Below are 21,869 nucleotides of genomic sequence, written 5' to 3'. Positions count from 1 at the left end.
TTTCAGCAAACTAAACATGTGTAAATATTTGTATGAACATAAGATTCAACAACAGACATTGACTGAACAAGTTCCACAGACATGTGACTAACAGAAATGGAATAATGTGTCCCTGAACAAAGGGGGGGGGATCAAAATCTAAAGTAACAGTAACAGTCAGTATCTGACGTGGCCACCAGCTGCATTAAGTACTGCAGTGCATCTCCACCTCATGGACTGAACCAGATTTGCCAGTTCTTGCTGTGAGATGTCACCCCACTCTTCCCAAGGCACCTACAAGTTCCTGGGCATTTCTAGGGGCGGGGAATGGCCTTAGCCCTCACCCTCCAATCCAACAGGTCCCAGACGTGCTCAATGGGATTGAGATCCGGGCTCTTCGCTGGCCATGGCAGAACACTGACATTCCTGTCTTGCAGGAAATCACGCACAGAACGAGCAGTATGGCTTGTCATGCTGGAGGGTCATATCAGGATGAGTCTGCAGGAAGGGTACCACATGAAGGAGGAGGATGTCTTCTCTGTAATGCACAGCGTTGAGATTGCCTGCAATGACAACAAGCTTAGTCCGATGACGCTGTCATACACCACCCCAGACCATGACGGACCCTCCACCTCCAAATCAATCCCGCTCCAGAGTACAGGCTTCAGTGTAAAGCTCATTTCTTTGACGATGAACGCAAATCCGACCATCACCCCTGGTGAGACACAACCGCGACTCGTCAGTGAAGAGCACTTTTTGGTGGGTTTGTGGGTGGGTTAGTGCCCATAGGTGACGTTGTTGCTGGTGATGTCTGGTGAGGACCTGCCGTACAACAGGCCTACAAGCCCTCAGTCCAGTCTCACTCAGGCTATTGCGGACAGTCTGAGCACTGATGGAGGGATTGTGCATTCCTGGTGTAACTCAAGCAGTTGTTGTTGCCATCCTGTACCTGTCCCGCAGGTGTGATGTTCGGATGTACCGATCCTGTGCAGGTGTTGTTACACGTGGTCTGACACTGCGAGGACGATCAGTTGTCCGTCCTGTCTCCCTGTAGGGTCGTCTTAGACGTCTCACAGTAGACATTTTATTGCCCTGGGCACATCTGCAGTCCTCATGCCTCTTTTGTGTCCTAAGTTTTCATAACTGTGACCTTAATTGCCTACCGTCTGTAAGCTGTTAGTGTCTTAACGACCGTTCCACAGGTGCATGTTCGTTCATTGTTAATGGTTCATTGAACAAGCATGGGAAACAGTGTTTAAACCCTTTACAATGAAGATCTGTGAAGTTATTTGTTTTTTTCACCCATAATATTGTTTAACTACTAAAACGTTCAAAATTGATGAAATTTTAAACTTCTCGCATCTAGATCAGGAAGTCTTAAAGAACAGGCTGAGTGGGCGGGGAGCTTATATTCATGAGCTCACCTTGACTGACAGCTCTTTTAAACACCCTTGGGGTCATTGCCGGGTAACAAGGTAAACAATGTGCCACATGTCATTCCAAGCCTAAATTATATGCCTCACTCCCTTCTCTCTACAAAATGCTCTAATGGCCAAAAGAGCTGATCATGGACTGTTGAATATCAGACAAACAGCAGCAATACACAATTGCATTTCTATTGTTTCGTAACTAAATTACAGAATACAGTTTACTGGCACACTTCTTCACAAGAATTAGTGAAGGGTCGGCAACCTTTTTCCATGTGGACTGACACTTCACAATTTACCTTAACATTTCTACCGATCTGTGTGTCAGTTATGCTTTTCATTCGCAGCTTTTCTTGGAACAGTTTTAAATTAAATAATCATGTCTTCCTATCTAAATCTTATTTAAATCCAAATGAAAATGATACAAATGTAAAAGTTTAAACTAATCTAATGCAAGAGCGCCTACCTCTGCAAAATACACATTGTAAGATACACCGTGAGAAATTGGCAGCTAAAAGGACTCAGCTAAAAGCAGAGAATATACATACAGTGGGGCAAAAAGGTATTTAGTCAACCACCAATTGTGCAAGTTCTCCCAGTTAAAAAGATGAGGCCTGTAATTTTCATCATAGGTACACTTCAACTATGACAGACAAAATGAGGGGGAAAAAATCCAGAAAATCACATTGTAGGATTTTTTATGAATTTATTTGCAAATGATGGTGGAAAATAAGTATTTGGTCAATAACAAACATTTCTCAATACTTTGTTATATACCCTTTGTTGGCAATGACAGAGGTCAAACGTTTTCTGTAAGTCTTCACAAGATTTTCACATACTGTTGCTGGTATTTTGGCCCATTCCTCCATGCAGATCTCCTCTAGAGCAGTGATGTTTTGGGGCTGTTGCTGGGCAACACGGACTTTCAACTCCCTCCAAAGATTTTCTATGGGGTTGAGATCTGGAGACTGGCTAGGCCACTCCAGGACCTTGAAATGCTTCTTACGAAGCCACTCCTTCGTTGCCCGGGCGGTGTGTTTGCGATCGTTGTCATGCTGAAAGACCCAGCCACGTTTCATCTTCAATGCCCTTGCTGATGGAAGGAGGTTTTCACTCAATCATTCATTCTTTCCTTTACACGGATCAGTCGTCCTGGTCCCTTTGCAGAAAAACAGCCCCAAAGCATGATGTTTCCACCCCCATGCTTCACAGTAGGTATGCAACTCAGCATTCTTTGAGTTTTTACCAAAAAGTTATTGGTTTCATCTGACCATATGACATTCTCCCAATCTTCTTCTGGATCATCCAAATGCTCTCTAGCAAACTTCAGACGGGCCTGGACATGTACTGGCTTAAGCAGGGCGACACGTCTGGCACTGCAGGATTTGAGTCCCTGGCGGCGTAGTGTGTTACTGATGGTAGGCTTTGTTACTTTGGTCCCAGCTCTCTGCAGGTCATTCACTAGGTCCCCCCGTGTGGTTCTGGGATTTTTGCTCACCGTTCTTGTGATCATTTTGACCCCACGGAGTGAGATCTTGCGTGGAGTCTCAGATCGAGGGAGATTATCAGTGGTTTTGTATGTCTTCCATTTCCTAATAATTGCTCCCACAGTTGATTTCTTCAAACCAAGCTGCTTACCTATTGCAGATTCAGTCTTCCCAGCCTGGTGCAGGTCTACAATGTTGTTTCTGGTGTCCTTTGACAGCTCTTTGGTCTTGGCCATAGTGGAGTTTGGAGTGTGACTGTTTGAGGTTGTGGACAGGTGTCTTTTAAACTGATAACAAGTTCAAACAGGTGCCATTAATACAGGTAAGCAGTGGAGGACAGAGGAGCCTCTTAAAGAAGAAGTTACAGGTCTGTGAGAGCCAGAAATCTTGCTTGTTTGTGGGTGACCAAATACTTATTTTCCACCATAATTTGCAAATAAATTCATTTAAAATCCTACAATGTGATTTTCTGGATTTTTTTTTCTCATTTTGTCTGTCATAGTTGAAGTGTACCTATGATGAAAATTACAGGCCTCTCATCTTTTTAAGTGGGAGAACTTGCACAATTGGTGGCTGGCTAAATACTTGTTTGCCCCACTATATACACACACACACACACACACACACAATGCAACTAGGTACGAATATCCTACATAAAATCAACAAATATATTACTGGTAGAAAATATCCTGCTAAAAACAAATATCCTATTAATCACATCGGCTATGTATGGCAGTTTGTTAATGTTCTTGCAAATCGCATTCATCTCTCTACCGGTCTGTCTGCAACAAACTCATCTACACTGAACAAAAATATTTAAAAAACGCAACATGCAACAATTTCAAGGATTTTTAGATCGACTTCATATTCCGTCTCCCCCTTCTCAAAAGGCCTATATGGACAATGTCGTTTTCACTGATCTGTTTGTCAGTGTCAGCAGATTAGGCAACCCTGTAATTAGTCATATAAAAACATATTCTGCTAATGTCTCCAGTCATAAAGTGTAGTAGAATTGCATGAAATGTGTTCATAAAAAGGCCCCATATTTTCCCCATGCAAAGATAGAAGAAACGCATCTGATATAGTCTAGGCCTACACTACACACACAGCCATGCATTGAACAGTGAGTTATATTATTAGCCTAAATTATGACTATCCGATCTACTCATCACATTACGAATACAACGCTACAAGTCAAATGCAGACTTATGATGCATGTTTTTTTTTATTATAATAAAATGTGCATTTTATTTTTGTTTTTTTTTTGTGAAAATTTACTTCCCCAAACTTGAAACTCACGCCCTTGTATGCCAGGTTGTAAAGCGGATGTATGTGCTTCATTTTAAGAATTGAGCAATAAATATAGCAGCAGGAGAAAGCTGGGATCCTCTTTTAAATAGTGGCTAGTCAAAACTCATTCCATGTGCGATTGCACAACGACTGGGATTATAAGAACACCCGTCACTAGGCTCTGTACGCTATCTGCTCTCTAAAGCTGTTCCAGGGGTCCTAGAGGCATTTGCATTGATGTCAGAGTGATTAGAGGGACAACAGAGCGCCGAGTACCAGGCTATTAGCGACTGGCCGTTAGCATGTTTGGTAGGCTTCTAATGACCATCAGCAGCATCAGAGCAGTTTTGGAGAAGCCTAGTTACCGTGACTAAAAGGTCACATGGAATTTAACTGCGGTCATGACTTGTGAGCACCAGCGTGGTGGTAATATGGTCAACTTAACAGACCTACCGCAGTATTTTTCCCCATGTTTCTGCACATAATAATGGGCACACTAATAAAGCAGCTTGCAGTTTGAATGCATCTTTTGTTTTTTGTTCGCACCGAGAAACACATGGCAGGATCAACTAGGGCAGTGTTCCCCAACTGGCGGCCCACAGGTCATTATATTTGGCCAACTCAAGTTGAGCAAAAATAAAAATCTTTACATTTTGCCATTATGGGGTAATGTGTGTAGATTGATGAGGAAAAACATATTTAAATCGATATTAGAATCAGGCTGTAATGTAACTAAATGTGGAAAAAGGGAAGGGCCTGAATACTTTCTGAATGCACATAATAGCATATTCCTTGAGAGTTAGACTTTCTTGACAATTAAGAAACATGGGTTTTTCCATACTAGCAATTGTGCCTGCATGTCACGCTGTAACAACATAACGATTGCTGGAAATGATCTTTCACAGCTCATTCTTCAATGCATTTTTGTTCAAATTAACCTGGCATTGTTATACACAGATGCCATCTCTTATGTCAACACTCTACACAATGTAAAATGGCAATAAATAAATAAAACTGTTCAATACTAACTTTGCATCATATTTTATGAGTAGAGACTTCGCTATTCTGTCTTTTTCACCATTAAGCCCAGTACGCTCCTATTAAGCCCAGTGTGACTTGAAACATGGGGATTGTGTTGCTCTCCCTAATATTCATTTTTTGTTCCAGATTTAAGCTATTTAGAACACACAAAAAAATTACAGTTATGCATATTGTGCATGTAGCCTAGGGCTGTTGCTTTGACCGTATCATTAGTCTTGACCGCAGGAAAGTCACAGTAATCTCCATTTATGCACTCTGAACATGCATTGGTGGTACCCAACTCACTAAAGATCATCAGGTCGCTGATGGCCTGGTACTCAGGGCTCTATTGTCCCTCCATCAGGTCGCTGATGGCCTAGTACTCAGGGCTCCATTGTCCATCTAACATCAATGCAAATACAATCTAAAACCACACACAATTCATGAAAACAGTATTTTTTATATATTTTTTTAAAAGCTCATCTCACTGATTGATTTTGAATTAAGTAGTTCAACAGGTTGAAACTGAGTGGAAAACATGGTCGTTGTGGATGTTGTTTTAAAGCCTAAATGGACAAAGCTTTCTACGCTGAAGAAAAAATAAACATACGCATATTAGTGTTTACACAGGCATAATGAGGCCAAGTCCCCTCCAAAAAAACCAGACTTAAAATTATGATTGTGTCGTTATACAATACACAGCCTACCGCATATTACAATTTTAAAAAATTTAATTTTTTTTAAAAATTAATATTTAAGAAGTCTTTGGTACATCCTCCAAAATAAATATTTTTAGTAATGGCTTTTGAGTGTGTACTGAATTATTAAGCTCCAAACTTTCTATCCGTGAGTCTGGGAGAGAATGTATAGACCTAGGCAATTGGGCGGTACGTAGCCTAGTGGTTAGAGCGTTGGACCAGTAACCGAAAGGTTGCTACATCGAATCCCCGAGCTGACAAGGTAAAAAATCTGTCGTTGTGCCCCTGAACAAGGCAGTTAACCCACTGTTCCTAGGCCGTCATTGTAAATAAGAATGTTCTTAAATGACTTGCCTAGTTAAATATATTTTTTTTTTCTAAATTAAAAAAATGATATTGGTTCCTTGATTGCGCAAGGCGGCTAACAGAATTTGCCTACAATTATAGTGCATTTCTATATGATTTTGAATAGCCTAGTAATAGGGCATTTTTATATTTTAAAAATTAAGCTGACATTAACTTAAGCTACAGAATCTCACCACCATGCCTTTCCATCTTTCCGTCAATTACCGTGAGACTGGCAGTCTTTTGCATGACAATAACCGTCTGGAAAAACATCATGACCACCACAGCCCTAATCTAGCAACGGTGCCTTTACCAAGATTAGAAACCTCTGTACTCTCGCCAAGATTTTTTGGAAAGGACAGGTTGATGCAGAAAGAGAATAAGATCAGGCTTGAGGGACATAAGGAATAAAAGACCTACAAGTGGTAGACTAAAATGCAAACAAATGAGGGACAAGAATATGGACTACTGGGTGACGACTCATGCACTATTGGGTGGGGACACAGTCATATTGTTGTCCTTCATTCATCCAGGTGATTAAATTTTTTGGACCACCACATGTACCATGGTAAAATAAGAGTAGATCTTATTCTTCAGATATGCTTTAGAAAGACAATTAACAAGAACAGCCGTACAGCAAATGTGAAATCAGCTTTCAGAAAATTCATTGAAAATTGTGTGTGTTATCTTTCTTCTTATCCTCAGAGGACCAGTGTGGGTGCAGGTTTGTGTTCTCACCAAGCAACAACACACCTGATTCAACTAATCACATATTGAATCAAGTCTATGATTAGTTGAATCCGGTTTGTACACTGGTTGGCAAAAACAAAAGCCTAAATCCACATTGATCTCCGTGTGATCCGATTGAACACCCCCCTGTTATGTGCTACCTTCATGATCAACAATAGTAATGATCCGTTTATTTGAATAACTTTAAGGAATATTAATATGATCCAATTTTACATAAATGTCAGTTTGTAAGTTTTGAACATTTGGAAATTAATTAGAATTTACAATTTAAGAGGTGGGCTTATTTGGAACCCCCATGGGCATAGTACGGACTTCTCAAACACACACTATATAAAACACAATGATATCATTATAATAACAAGTGATCATAAGAATATGAATAGTAACACTGATAATAATAGTCACAATAGAAGTAGTAATAGTTAAAGTCAGGGTGTGGTCTGGACTATGGGGAGGTTCCAGTATTCCATAAGGGAGTGCTTTCAGGAGTCCCTTAGGCCTTGCTCAGCTGATCCACACAAACACACTTTCAAATTAGTGCAGTTGGCGATTTCTGCCAGACCCATTGCTGACAGGTGTATAACAATCGAGCACTCAGCCATGCAATCTCCATAGGAAAACATTGGCACCATCATAGGATGCCACCTTTCCAACAAGTCAGTTCGTCAAATTCCTGCCCTGCTAGAGCTGCCCAGGCCAACTGTTATTGTGAAGTGGAAACGTCTTGGAGCAAAGACGGCTCAGCCATGAAGTGGTCGGCCACATGAGCGCAAAACGGGAGCGCAAAATTTGTCAGGAGCTTCACGAAATGGGTTTCCATGGCTGAACAGCCACACACAAGCCTGAGATCTCCATGCGCAATGCCAAGCATCGGCTGGAGTGGAGTAAAGCTCGCTGCTATTGGACTCTCGAGCAGTGGAAACGCGTTCTCTGGAGTGATGAATCACGCTTCACCATGTGGCAGTCTGACAGAAAAATCAGAGTTTGGCAGATGCCAGGGGATTGCTACCTGCCCAAATGCATAGTGCCAACTGTAAAGTTTGGTGGAGGAGGAATAATGGTCTGGGGCTGTTTGTCATAGTTTGGACTGGGCCCATTTGTTCCAGTGAAGGGAAATCTTAACACTACAGCATACATTGAAAACATGCTTAAAACATGCTCTTTCCATGACAGACTGACCAGGTGAAAGCTATGATCCCTTATTGATGTCACTTGTTATATCCACTTCAAAATCAGTGTAGATGAAGGGGAGGAGACCAGTTAAAGACAGATTTTTAAGCCTTGAAACATGGATTGTGCAACATTACCACCCTGCATCCCACCGCTGGCTTGCTTCTGAAGCTAAGCAGGGTCGATCCTGGTCAGTCCATGGATGGTAGACCAGATGCTGCTACAAGTAGTGTTGAAGGGCCAGTAGGAGGCACCCTTTCCACTGGTCTAAAGATATATATCCCAATGGCCCAGGGCAGTGATTGGGGACATTGCCCTGTGTAAGGTGCAGTCTTTCGGATGGGATGTTAAACGGGTGTCCTGACTCTCTGGTCACTAAAGATCCCATGGCACTTATCGTAAGAGTAGGGGTGATAACCCTGGTGTACTGGCTAAATTCTCAATCTGGCCCTCATACCATCATGGTCACCTAAATCATCCCCAGATTACAATTGGCTCATTCATCCCCCACCCTCCTCTCCCCTGTCACTATTCCCCAGGTCATTGCTGTAAAAGAGAACACGTTGTCACTCAACTTACCTGGTAAAATAAAAGGTAAAATAAATACAATAATGTGTGCGTGCCATTCTGAGGGTGAATGGGCAAAGAAAAAAGATTTAAGTGCATTTGAAAGGGGTATGGTAGTAGGTGCCAGGCGCACCGGTTTGTGTCAATAATTGCAACGCTTTTACTTTCAACAGTTTCCTGTGTGTATCAAGAATGGTCCACCACCCAAAAGGGAATCCAGCCAACTTGACAACGGTGGAGTGAACATGGGCCAGCATCCCTGTGGAACGCTTCTGACGCCTTGGAGATTCCATGCCACAATGAATTGAGGCTGTTCCGAGGGCAAATGGGGCTGCAACTCAATATTAGGAAGGTGTTCCTAATGTGTGGTATACTCAGTGTATGTGAAAGTACACAAATGAAAGCAAAGTTTTAAAGGATTGTTTTAGTCAAATATATGTTTGGGCTTTTTGTGGCCAATGTGCATGTTCCGGCCCGCTGACCATCCGCTCCAAGAAAAATTATTATAATAAAAATCAGCCCATGGCTGAATCTAGTTGATCTCTGAACTAGGGAATCAGACTAATGTCAGCACCCACGTCCTGGGGTTGAAGATGGATGGAATGAAAGACTTGGTACAAGGAAAATCTAGAAATGTGAGCACATTAAAAATCAGCTAGGCATTAGCTCAAGGAAGAGGCAAAACAGACTTATGCTAGGCTAGGGAGCCCAATGTGCGAAGTGTCTAGAAAATTTAAAAATAACTGTGGTTTGAGCCCCGAATGCTAAATCGGCTGACAGCCGTGGTATATCAGACCTTATACCACGGGTATGACAAAACATGTATTTTTACTGCTCTAATTACATTGGTAACCAGTTTATAATAGCCAAGTCTTTATTTAAGCAATAAGGCACCTTGGGGGTTTGTGGTATATGGCCAATATACCACACCTCCTCGAGCATTACTGCTTAAATAAAGACTGAGCTATGGCAGGAACAAAGGCCCATACCAGGCAAGTTCCAACAGATCAATCCAGCCATCCCATTCTGCCAGCCGGTGAATTAGTTCTACCAAACATGTGATCAAACTCAAGGAAACTACCAACTAGCAATTAGGATTTAAATATAACATTCTGTTACTAGAATGCAGCTTTTGTTAAATGCTATTTCAGACAGCTTCAGGCTCCTATTCCAGGATTTCTAGGGCATGACACTTTTTTAAAACTAGGCCTGTGTACTATCAAAAGACCTATGGAAAAACACATAGCTCACTATATAGACGATAAAAAGCACCCTTAAAATGTCAGCGAGCTTTCCCATCACAATGCCAGGAATTCTGGTTGTGCGGAGAGGCTCTCAGGAGCAGGAGCCTGCCTGGAGCTGTGATGAGGGCAGGCAGTGTGATACAGATAAGGTTCCATCTCTCTCTCCAACAGAAATTATTTCGGGAGAAGATAAGCTTGACAGGGCTGGAACATAGTGTCTGAGTGGTAGGCTACCCCTGAGTGCAGGACGGGGGCAAAATATCACAGTCAAAACAACAAATGGGCAAAAGAGCAACATCACTTCTTTTGGCTAAGGTCAGCGGTCAAACTAGCCTGGGTGCCAGTCTGTTCCTGCTCTCTTGACAACATTTGGCATGGCAATTCCATAGGGAGTTGGCAAGAGAGCAAAAACAGATTGTAACCCCAGACCCCGCCAGACCTAGCGGAAAAACACCACAAAAAGTCAAATCAGGTTAGAGTCAGATAACCATAGCATCCTTAGAAAACAGCTAGCATTGTGTTTTTTGATGGAACTGATTAGCCTACTCATAACCTAGCAGCCAAACATGTTGGAAACTGCTTTACGAGTTAAATGTTACAGGCAAAGCTCTCAGAAACATGAAACTACCACGGCCCACATAATTTTGGTTTTATGGGTGGAGAGAACACACCCAGCTAGCTACCTCAGAGTATTGGCCGGGCAAGCAGCACTGACTCTCTCCAGGCGCAGGCAGCACGTACAGAATGGCTTTGGGACACACAGGGGACTCCAGGCCAGTCAAAGACAAGAGGTTATTTGATTAGCATGGAATTTTATTAAGCTGTGGGTGAAGAAGCAGAGTGATGGTGGAGAGGGGGTTGAAGCAAAGGCTTCCATTCATTGAGGGAGATTGGAGCTAAGGGGGAAAAGAGGAACAACACCCTTGTGTGTGTGGCTGCCCTGGGCTTGAGCTTCGGAAAAGTCGCCACAGCTTTTTGCCATTAAGTCAGAGCAGAGCCGGAGTGTGTGCATTAGGTGAGTGCCTTTCTCTAGGACAGGCAGGCAGGCAGGCAGGCCAGGGAGACTAAACAACTGTTCTTCTTTAAAAGGGAATCGTTTTTAATATGGCTAGCAGCCCTGGCACCCTCCATGTAGATGATGCTCTTTAAAAAAGGTCCTACCTACTGAATAGTGTCTGCTCCAGGTGTGTAGGAGCCAAATAAATAGAACCACAAACCATAGAATAAAAAAAAATACAAAACCGAGGCTAGAAAGCAAAATAAAGATGTTTATTGAACCATCACGGTGCCCCAAAAAAACATAGCGCAAGAAAATGCATAACATTTTTTTTTTTTTTTTAAATAGGTGAAAACACAAGCTTTTTTTTACCTCAGGTCATCAGTGGAAATTGTCAGCACACAGACCTGGCTTGTATTACAAGGTTAATTGCATGTGTCACATGATCAAGCAAGAAAAACACTGGAAAATCTATGAATCAGTACCAAGTACAATAGAATACATGATCTAGATTATATACAAAATATACAAAAGCGAGAAATATCAATTATTAGGGAGCTTTTTTTGGCCACGTTTCAATAAACATCTTTATTTTGCATTCAAGCCTCGGTTTAAAACAATTATTTTTTCGACAGTGTGCGGTTTTATTTATTTGAACTCCATGTAGAGAAACGCTTCCCCCATCTGTATTCGGCTTAGCCTAATACCTGCTAGCTTAATTTAAAGCTGCAATATGTAACTTTTCGGGCGACCCGGTCATATTCACATAGAAGATGTTTGTTATAGCTCTGTCACTCATTAAAAGCAAGTCTAAGAAGCGGTAGATTTGTTTTATGTGCGCCATTTCTATGCCTCCCGTTTATAAGTTTTGTTTGTGGGGGTGGGGGGGGGTATCAGGATATTATTATGGACGACATATGGCAATATCATTTTGTACAATATGGCAATACTTTTGCGCTAGTCGGCTGTAACTGTACCAAAACTGTTATATTTTTTCCATTCTAGCTTGTTCTTCATCTATTTAAATAGTGAGCCAATTTTTTTCAGCACTTATTTCCATGACTGATCAAAATAAAACTCATGCTCTCTCGTCCCTCGAATCTCAACAAATCTAAAACCGTGAGAATCACAATACATATCGGCACCTAAGTATGGTGATGATATTGTATCGTGAGGCCCCTGGCAGTTCCCAGTCCTATTCATACTTATCACAGATTTTAGGCAACTTGCTTGTGAGTCTTTCTATAAATAATTGGGCAAATTTGACACACTAGGATCAAAATTTTAAATGGTTGGAAACAAAAATATATAAATTTTGATGCAGTTATAAGTGTGTAGTTAAAGGAATATATGCAAATTCTCCCATAACTCCACCTATACAACATAGATCTAGGCCTATTCACAATTTAAGCAGGGTTCATACAGACATTGGCAAGTCAAAATCAAGGACTTTTTCAAGCACTTAATTGTAATTTAAGGACCTCAATGTTAGACAATTGTATAATTTATATAATTGTACATATAGGGCACAATATACAAACCCCTCCCCAAAAAGCATGCAAAGTATAAATTAAAAAATATATATATATATAATAATTAAATAGGCCATTATCACAAAGATTTTGTTTAGGCCTTGCCAACAAATTGACATTCTAATTATAATTACTACATTGTAAAATATGAGGCAAGTTGGAGCCAGCATTAGATGTTGTCATCCTCATAACAGCACGTGGTTTTACCGCAACAGAGTTTCGCAACACCCTTCAACTGAAGTGCCAGGAAACAAACGAAAGTGGCAGATATAATCACAGATAAGGGAGAATGAAAACGTATAAATTGCCTACAATAATTACAAGCACAAAAGTAAGGAAACGTCAGATTTTCAAGGTAGGCCTATTCCAGTACTTGAACTTCTGAGCTCCAAATTCCAGATTGAGTAGACTCAAGTCTATCCTACACAATTGCGCACAGTAGGCTCAGTGTCCAATCCGAGCCACAAAAAAACTGAAAATGACCTCATCACCTGGATGCTACCTCTGTTAAATCTAACAAGACCCTGCTGTAAATCAAGCAATTGAGCGATTAGTGCTTTTTGCAGTCGGTCCGGTTTGGATAAATTAAAAAAGAAACCAAAAGCTAGATATAGTTAACATTCAATTGCCAAAACATTGATCATATTTTTTTTTTAAACAGTCTGTCAAGTCCACATTGATGTCGACCCAATAGATAGGTAGGAAATAATAGGGAATAATAAAATATGATTTAGTTATTTGATGACTATTCTTTTTCATTGCTTAAAGTAATCATCTCATCTCTGCTCAGACAGTAGCAGCCAGGCCATATAACGTTGTGCTCCCCATACAGTACTATCTTTAGTCACCCTATTTGGCTAGCATGCCTATCATGCTGCAGAGCTGTCTGATGAGATCATTTTACTAGTTCCTCAAAGTAGGTAAGGCATACTTTAACAAACTGTCTTGGTGTACATTCCTCTTTCACGCGGTTTGTGTGTGTGTGTATCTGACGTATCAGGCATAAAGGTGTATACGTCAGCAGATCAATATATAATGACGAGATGCTCATGTCCACACCCTAACAATGGGGAGGGGGCGGGGGGTCATCCCAAAAGCGGGAAGACAGGCGACAAACTTAAGTCTAAAGTAAGGTTGAATATGGTCATTGTAGTTATTTACGTTTCGACGCTGACCTAGGTTGAACATTTGCTTAATCAAAACTACAACTCAAAACTACAACTCCCTACAACTACAGCATCCCACATTGTAGTTTCCTCGATTTCTCTCGTGAATTATTTGATTTCTCTACAGTAACGGCGCATTGAGTCACAAAAAATCTGGAGCAAACAGAATTCAAGTAATTGAACTGATGTTGGTAAAACAAAAAACGCCAGTTAACTGAGCACTATCAAGCATAGAAAAACATAAATTCGCTAGACATATTAGATCCAACATGCATATAGGCACAATTGTCTTCACTGGCGAAACAAATTACCTTTTTTCAAGCACTTGGGCTGTTTTTGCATCGCATGTGCTATCACAACAGCTGTTCGTCTATTGACTGTCATTCAGAAAATTCCTTCCTGGATCAGATAATGACGCTGCTTGAAAATATCAGTGTAATTAAACAGCTTGACACCAAATGCGCATCATACAAGTATTATGTATAGTTAGTGACCATGTTTACACACACACAGTATTACGGTTAGTACCTCATATCCCACTTAAGGTCTTATTCACGATAAGCTGTTTACATGCACCTTTGATATCCCGCTTACGAGTATCCCCGTTTCCATGAATATTCCTCATTTAAATTCATATGGGTGAAATGGAATAGTAACTGAACGCAACCAGAGAGTACTTCAACCACGTAAAATATGCACCCAAGGCAAACTGAACCTTGAATTTCCTTAAAACGGATCCAACTGATGACATTTTAACATTTTGGACAGGACCAATCTTTTCACTGTTATTGTGCTTGCTCCTGGGTCTCTAAATACAGACAACTTTCCCAGTATTAACTACACTGAACAAATATATAAATTCAACAAAAATGTTTCATGAGCTGAAATTCAAATCCCAGAAATGTTCCATAAGCGCAAAAAGCTTATTTCTCTCAAAAGTGCACAAAATTGTTTACATCCCTGTTAGTGAGCATTTCTACTTTGCCAAGATAATCCATCCACTTGACAGGTGTCGCATATCAAGAAGCTGATTAAACAGCATGATCATTACACAGGTGCACCTTGTGCTGAGGAGAAAAGGACACTACAATGTGGAGATTTGCAACACAACGCCAGTCTTAAGTTGAGGGAGCGTGCAATTGGAATGCTGACTGCAGGAATGTCAACCAGAGCTGTTGCAAGATAATTGAATGTTCATTTCTCTACCATAAGCCACCTCCAATGTTGTTTTAGAGAATTTGGCAGAATCACTTTTTGAAGTGATTTCTTTGACAATCAGATAAAAGCATCCTCACACAACACCCATGATAAGAGAAACAGCCTGCACAGACCACAAAAAAACATTAAAACGGGAAAAGATGATTACATGCCACAGTATCATGTCTAAGATAAATATTTCCCAGGCATCTTAACCCTGGTTTCTCATAACCGCGATATAATATTTTTTCGGGTTATTGCAAAACTCGATATGCCGCTTATGTTCGTCAACTCAGAAACCGAACACTTGAGTACCCCGGAAAATAGGGGGATATGGGTGTGCATGTAAACATGGTCAGTGAAGAACCACGTTAATGACAGTATCAATTGACATTTTAAATATCAAGTTAAGGTGATATTTTTAGAAGCTCTCGATTTTGACATCAGATTTTTGCACAGCTGAAAACTGTTGTTCTAATTAAAGAAACAGTAAAACTGGCAGCATCATTGAATAGTACCCGCAAAACACCAGTCTCAATGTCAACAGTGAAGAGGTGACTCCGGGATGCTGGCTTTCTAGGCAGAGTTCCTCTGTCCAGTGTCTGTGTTCTTTTGCCCATCTAAATATTTTATTTTTATTGGCCAGTCTGAGATATGGCTTTTTCTTTGCAACTCTGCCTAGAACACCAGCATCCCGGAGTCGCCTCTTCACTGGTGTTTTGCGGGTACTTTTTAATGACGCTGCCAGAACAAGAATAGACTGACGAGTTTCAGAACAAAGGTCTTTGTTTTTGCCCATTTTTGAGCCTGTAATCGAACCCACAAATGATGATGCTCCAGATACTCAACTAGTCTAAAGGCAGACGGTTTTATCGCTTCTTTAACCAGAACAGTTTTCAGCTGTGCTAACATAATTGCTAAAGGGTTTTCTAATGATCAATTAGCTTTTTAAAATGATAAACTTGGATTAGCTAACACGATGTGGCATTGGAACACGAGTGATGGTTGCTGATAATGGGCCTCTGTACGCCTACGTAAATATTCCATTAAAAAAAAAATCTGCTGTTTCCACCAACAATAGTAATTTACAACATTAACAATGTCTACACTGTATTTCTGATCAATCTGATGTTTTTTTAATTAACAAACAAAAAAACAGATTTTCTTTCAAAAACAAGGACATTTCTAAGTGACCCCAAACATTTCAACGGTCATGTATACACATATATATATGTATACACATATATATATATATATATATATATACATATATACATATATATACATATATATATATATATATACATATATACATATATACATATATACATACATATATATATATACATATATACATATATACATATATACATATATACATATATACATATATAGATATTTAAAAAAACTAAAACTGTCCGACAGCTAGATCCAGGATTCAAGTTCAATGGGTAATTTAACTGATTAATGCTTAATATATGATATAACTTACACTGCCATGAATGCAAGGAGAGAAAAGTAATGTGTTTCATGTCACACGACTTTGGACCAATACTTCAAGACACCTACCATGACAGGGATAAAAATAGGTTTTAAATCAACTCCTGAATTTGATTGAATATAGATATGTTCAACCCTTATAGCTGAATGTAATGACAAGAAAAAACCTGCGATTATTATCAATGACTTATCAACAGCTATAGCAAGTTGTCCAGCATACCAAAACCTCAACGGTACCCTAGTTTATAGAAAGGCCCTTATAGGTTCATACCTGTCTGCATAACATTGCCGTTGCTTAATACAACTACAGGAAATTCAGGCTAGTGCTTTCCATTGAGTTACATTTACATACTGCTTCACATGGGATTATTGAATGATCCCAGTCCACGGGAAGCAGACAGTAAGCGATATCCTCAAAGCCCAATTCACTAAAAAGGATAGTTAGTGTAACCACACATATGGACTACTTAGATGTCACACTGGCTAATATGCAGAGGCTTTCGACTACCATGTGGATCGAAGACATCCAGCCTTCACTAGAATGCTCTGAATGATATTAACAGAGACAAAGGCTGTGTTCCAATATCCACACGTGATTGTCACTAAAAATGCATGCCCAATACAATGTTTTATTCTAAGTGGTATGGACATTCATGGGAACATAGGCAGACACACAACAGTCCCCGACTGACACGCACTCAAGGAGGCTACATCACAGTCTTCTCTGGGGGAGAAACCTCAACAACAGTTTTGTTTTCGGTTTGCATGATTGATACTCGAGTCTGGAGGTGTTCCTCTGAGGTTTAGCACGTGGCAGTCTGATACAAGTTACATCATGAGCGGGGAATGAGTGACACAGTAAAACGTCAGGGCAGGCAGACCCAAGCAAGTTAACTGATGCAGCTGGGTTGGCAGGTTCGAACAGGCGTGATGCTACCACTTCAGAGGATACAAAAAAATAAATGTCCATGTATAGCCCTACTCTCCAAAGAGTTTGTTCTAATATTGCCTGTACATCACAAAGGAGGCCTTCAGGCAGACAGTCACAACCCCTGTCACATTTGGTCTACTGTGCCTTTTTACATGCCTTTCCTGTTTTGATAATGATTGACAACCAAAAGCCCAACCTGGCCTCGGAGCATTTCGTATCATTCTGTACATAAATCCGAGACAATCCATTTAGCATATGTTCCATTTCTTATGGTATGTATTAATTTGTGGATGTCCAACACCCATTTCGTATGATGCGTTACAAATTTCCAAAATGTCTATGTTACTAACTCTAGCTAAGTGGCTAGCGTTAGCTATGCTAGGGGTTAAGTTTAGGGGAAGGGTTAGCTAAAAGTATTAAGGTTAAGGGACAAGTCAGCTAACATGTTAAGTATTTGCAAAGTAGCGAAAAAGTAGTAAGTAGTTGAAAAGTTGGTTAATAGCTAAAATGCTAACTTTGTCCATGATGAGATTCGAAGTAGCATCCATCCGACTTTCATTTTTGGATGGAGTAACGGTCTTATGTCACCATACCATAGTAATTTGAGTGTTCTGTGAACCTTTACTGTGTTACGTCTTGTCTATGAGACCAGGCTGCAAAGTCACCATGGTCAAGGTTGGACTGTCTGTCCATCTTCATGGAAACAAAACTACACTATACAGTTATTTTTAAGTATTTAGACTGCAAAATACCCTCAGGTTCAAATAGCATAGCACCTTCACTATCAACAGCGTTGACGATTTTAAAATAGCTACTAGTAGTAGTGAAATGTGTCAATTGTAATTATATCAATAATCAGACATACAGGTATTCAACTTAATTAAAATATTCAGCCATTCTAGCATCGATGCCTGATAAGAAGTTAACATGGACATTTAAAAATATATCTATATTTTAACTAACGGTTCCCGGAAACAGTTAAAAAAATGTACTGGAATGACGATATAGATACCTTTATTTCCCTGGCTGATCAAAACAGTCACTCGGCAGCAGACATAACTTTAGTGAGCAATATGTTTGAAACATCAAATCGCAATAAAAAAAAACTCAACGTGTTATTGCAATAATGTTACATATAATGTAGAATCGCAATACATATCGTTTAGGCACGTAGTTACATATCGTGATAACATCGTATCGTGGGATCCCTGGCAATTCACAGCCCTACTAACGTTACATCTCATGGTTGTTTTGGATGCCACTTGTTCAGCTTGTTAGCCAATGAACGTTAGCTAATCAGCTAACAGGTAGTCAACGTTAGTTAGCTAACATTTACAAGGTAGCAAGCTAATCTTCAAGACGTCGGCTGGCTAACAAATATAGCCTATAGCAGGCAGCTATTCATATAGCTGCCTACACCAGGTAGCTAGAAAGTTGGTTTGCAAACTAACTTCAGTTATTTAATCTAACGTTAGCTAGCTAATTTAATCAAACCAATTTCAGCTTGGCTAACGGTAGCTAGCTTACTAACACATTCATTACCTAGTTAGCTAAATTATGCTAATGATAGTTAGCTAATTCAATAACATATCTAGCTAACTTTAGCGAGCCAAGCTTATCGTCAGGTTAACGCTGGCTAGTTTACTTACCAAAAGGCAATCCGTGTTTATTTCCGACTTCGGGTCCTTCAACATGGCATCGATTTTCTCAAAACGAGCTTCCAAACTTTCTCCAGCCGACATTTTTGCAGACAAGTAGAGTTCCACGCCGGTGCTATAGCTAAATAAAACGAGTTAGCAATCTAGCTCAAGTGCTAACGTAGCTATTTAGCCTAATGTTATTTCCTTTGCGTGTACTCAAGTGTTTAGAAAGAACCCGCAGATTCAATCAAAGAAACGTGTCTCTTCTCTCTTTTTCACTGACCATGAAACGTTTAAAGTGGCGTTTGATGTTCAAAAGCCACATTTTCAGATAAAATATTTCCCCAGTTCAGACAGGTTTTGCAGACAACTTCAGCAATTCAAAAGAAGTTAATTTAGCTAGCGTTAGCAAGTTAACTTGGCTAAATGCATCAACAGATTAGTCGGCGTCCACAGGATGCCGCAGATGAGTTGTGCAGAATTTAAAAATATATCAATACATCCAAAGAGTAAAACTTAAATACAGTTTTAAAAATCCGATAGGCTGAAAAGTAGCCACATTACTCCCAGGCTTGTGTCCATATATCAGTGTAAGGCCCTTGCAAAAAAAAAACAATAAACGAGTCTGACAGCTGCAAAGTAGAAGTGGCGGAAAAACAATGATCCTTCCAAATTTCGATCAGTTTAAAACACCGTCTTGTTACAACATTTCATTGCCGTCCGTTCGCTGTAAGCCTCACATTGTCATCGGCCATCGATATTGACCGATACAGAAGGAAAACTTTCTGGTTCTACATAGATAAATCTGGTTTTGATCTAACGTTAGCTATGTTATTTTTCGAAAAACTAAACGATGCCCGATTTTCTCCCACCGCCTGACCAACATGTCCGCCTTCCTGTTCAAACACCCGGAGAAGCAACTTTGAAACGTCAAGTACTGCGCATGAGCCCCGGTGGAGGCTCATTGAAGGAGTTTACCACCATAGACGGTATGGAGTTTACCCAGGCTGGGTTGTTGAGCGCACGATCATGATGATGACAACATGTTGTAGGGCCTAGCTCAAACACGCCCCTCTTTACAATATACATGTCAATGTAAATTCCACATAAGGAGGCCCGGCCAAACCCAATTCAAAAGTAGGCAAATACATCCTGCTTTATCTAGCCTTTCAGACTCCCACTCAGCCTGTACTTCAAAATCAAATAGAGATTTCCAATCCATCTACACCGGTGTCAGCACTCAACAGTGTAAAACCCCAGTTTGCCTTAGGAGTTAGTGCATGGGCTAGGCTTAGTTCTCAACATAATTCTGCCCAAAAACAATGCCAATTTCTCTCAACCAGAGATTTGGGCTATGGTGGTAAGCGTTGATGCTGCCCTGTGATAAGCAGTGTCCAAATATGTTTTATTGTCCATTGTGCTCCCAAGTAGCGCAGCGGTCTAAGGCAATGCATATCAATGCTAGAGGCGTCACTACCGACACCCTGGTTCGAATCCAGGCTTCATAACAACTGGCCGCAATTGGGAGTCACATAGGGCGACGCGCCATTGGCCCAGCGTTGTCCGCTTTTGGCCGGGCATTGTAAATAATAATAATTTGTTCACTGCGGTCTCCACCAACGTTCCGTCACAAAAATAAAATCCAACATAAATCATGTAGCAGATATAGCATATGGTAGAAAGAGTATGTGGCCTTTTTTTGTAGCCTACAGGCTGGAGATAAAGGTATGACAATGTAATGAGACGGACACTTTTTACATCATGCAGGTTTATCCGATCAAATAGCCTAACCTACAAAATGCGCCTAACCTAAAAACAGGATAGGTCAGTAAAATGTCCAGGAGTTTCACCCAATTGTCATGATCAGTGGTTTCAAGTTGTATCTGTCCATTTCTGACAAGCTAATCATGGCGAAAAATAAAATCATTATGCGTTTCCGGCTGTGTAAACACATTGCAAATAGCCTCACGATAACTCCTGATAAAGTTGGGTAGCGGCTTTTCAGAGCTTAAATAGCCAAATTGATTAGTCACATGAATCAGGACTAGTAAAGCCAATGCAACGGCTTGTTTAGCAAATGGTGGGGCTACCACATGGATTCATAAAATTCCATTGTGGGCTGACTTGGTAAAACTAGACCTCAGTAAGCCGAGCTGACTTCTTTTGGACATCTTTTTTTGGTGTTTTGCAAACGGTAGGCTTACCACATAGATGGGCAAAATTCAATTTCAGGCAACAATGTAGGCTACTCCTACAGCGGCCGAGGGACGTGCATCTCAGTGCTAGAGGCGTCACTACAGACCCTGGTTTGATTCCAGGCTGTATCACAACCGCCTGTGATTTGAAGTCCCATAGGGTGGCACATAATTGGCCCCGCGTCATGCAGGTTAGGCCGTTATTGCAAATAAGAATTTGTTCTTTAACTGACTTGCCAAGATAAAAAAATAAAAAAAGTTAAATAAAAATGTAATAAATTAGCACAGACGAACTCACGCCATCTTTTTTGGGTGCAGTCTGGACCAACGTTGATTTCCACATACATGGATATTGATTTTTGATCTAGTCCAAAACAAATTTGAACCAATCAAAGACATCTATAAATGTCTTCACAACTTTCATTCAGAACCAAAAATGAGTCTGATTTCAACATCCAGAAAATACATATTTTCAACATCGGGAAAATACAAATTTACTTGGTCTGCCTAGGCGGAAAAATAGCAAGAACATGCTCATGTAGCCCAGGTATTCCCCCTAGGGGTACACCAAATAAAAATGTGATTCACATTTAAATATATATATTCCAACAGGGTTATGCATTTGGGTGAGTTTTTTTTCTCACCTGAGTAGCCTCGTTTCACTGCCAAAAATACAATTAAATCATCTAAAATAAAATTAAACCATCTGGGTGTTCAGCGAAATAACAACACAA

At 40.3% G+C, this 21,869-nt stretch overlaps 1 protein-coding gene across 5 annotated transcripts in view; it reads right to left on the bottom strand.

The window, feature by feature from the left end:
• Positions 1 to 19,953, bottom strand: part of rock1 (Rho-associated, coiled-coil containing protein kinase 1) — a 70,647-nt gene extending 50,694 nt beyond the window's left edge. For 4 of the 5 annotated variants that reach the window (XM_020462514.2, XM_020462511.2, XM_031806655.1 and 1 more), the window contains exon 1: positions 18,950 to 19,953. In XM_020462514.2, coding sequence (XP_020318103.1) covers positions 18,950 to 19,042 — 93 coding nt within the window. In that variant the 5' untranslated portion in view covers positions 19,043 to 19,953. The remainder of the gene's footprint in view (positions 1 to 18,949) is intronic. The other variant, XM_020462512.2, reaches the window with a different exon arrangement.
• Between the last annotated feature and the right edge of the window lie 1,916 nt (positions 19,954 to 21,869).

This window comes from Oncorhynchus kisutch, linkage group LG27 (genome assembly GCF_002021735.2).
Source record: "Oncorhynchus kisutch isolate 150728-3 linkage group LG27, Okis_V2, whole genome shotgun sequence".
NCBI lineage: Eukaryota > Metazoa > Chordata > Actinopteri > Salmoniformes > Salmonidae > Oncorhynchus > Oncorhynchus kisutch.
Note: the sequence above shows the minus strand (reverse complement) of the source record. Positions and strands in the feature narration are given on the sequence as shown.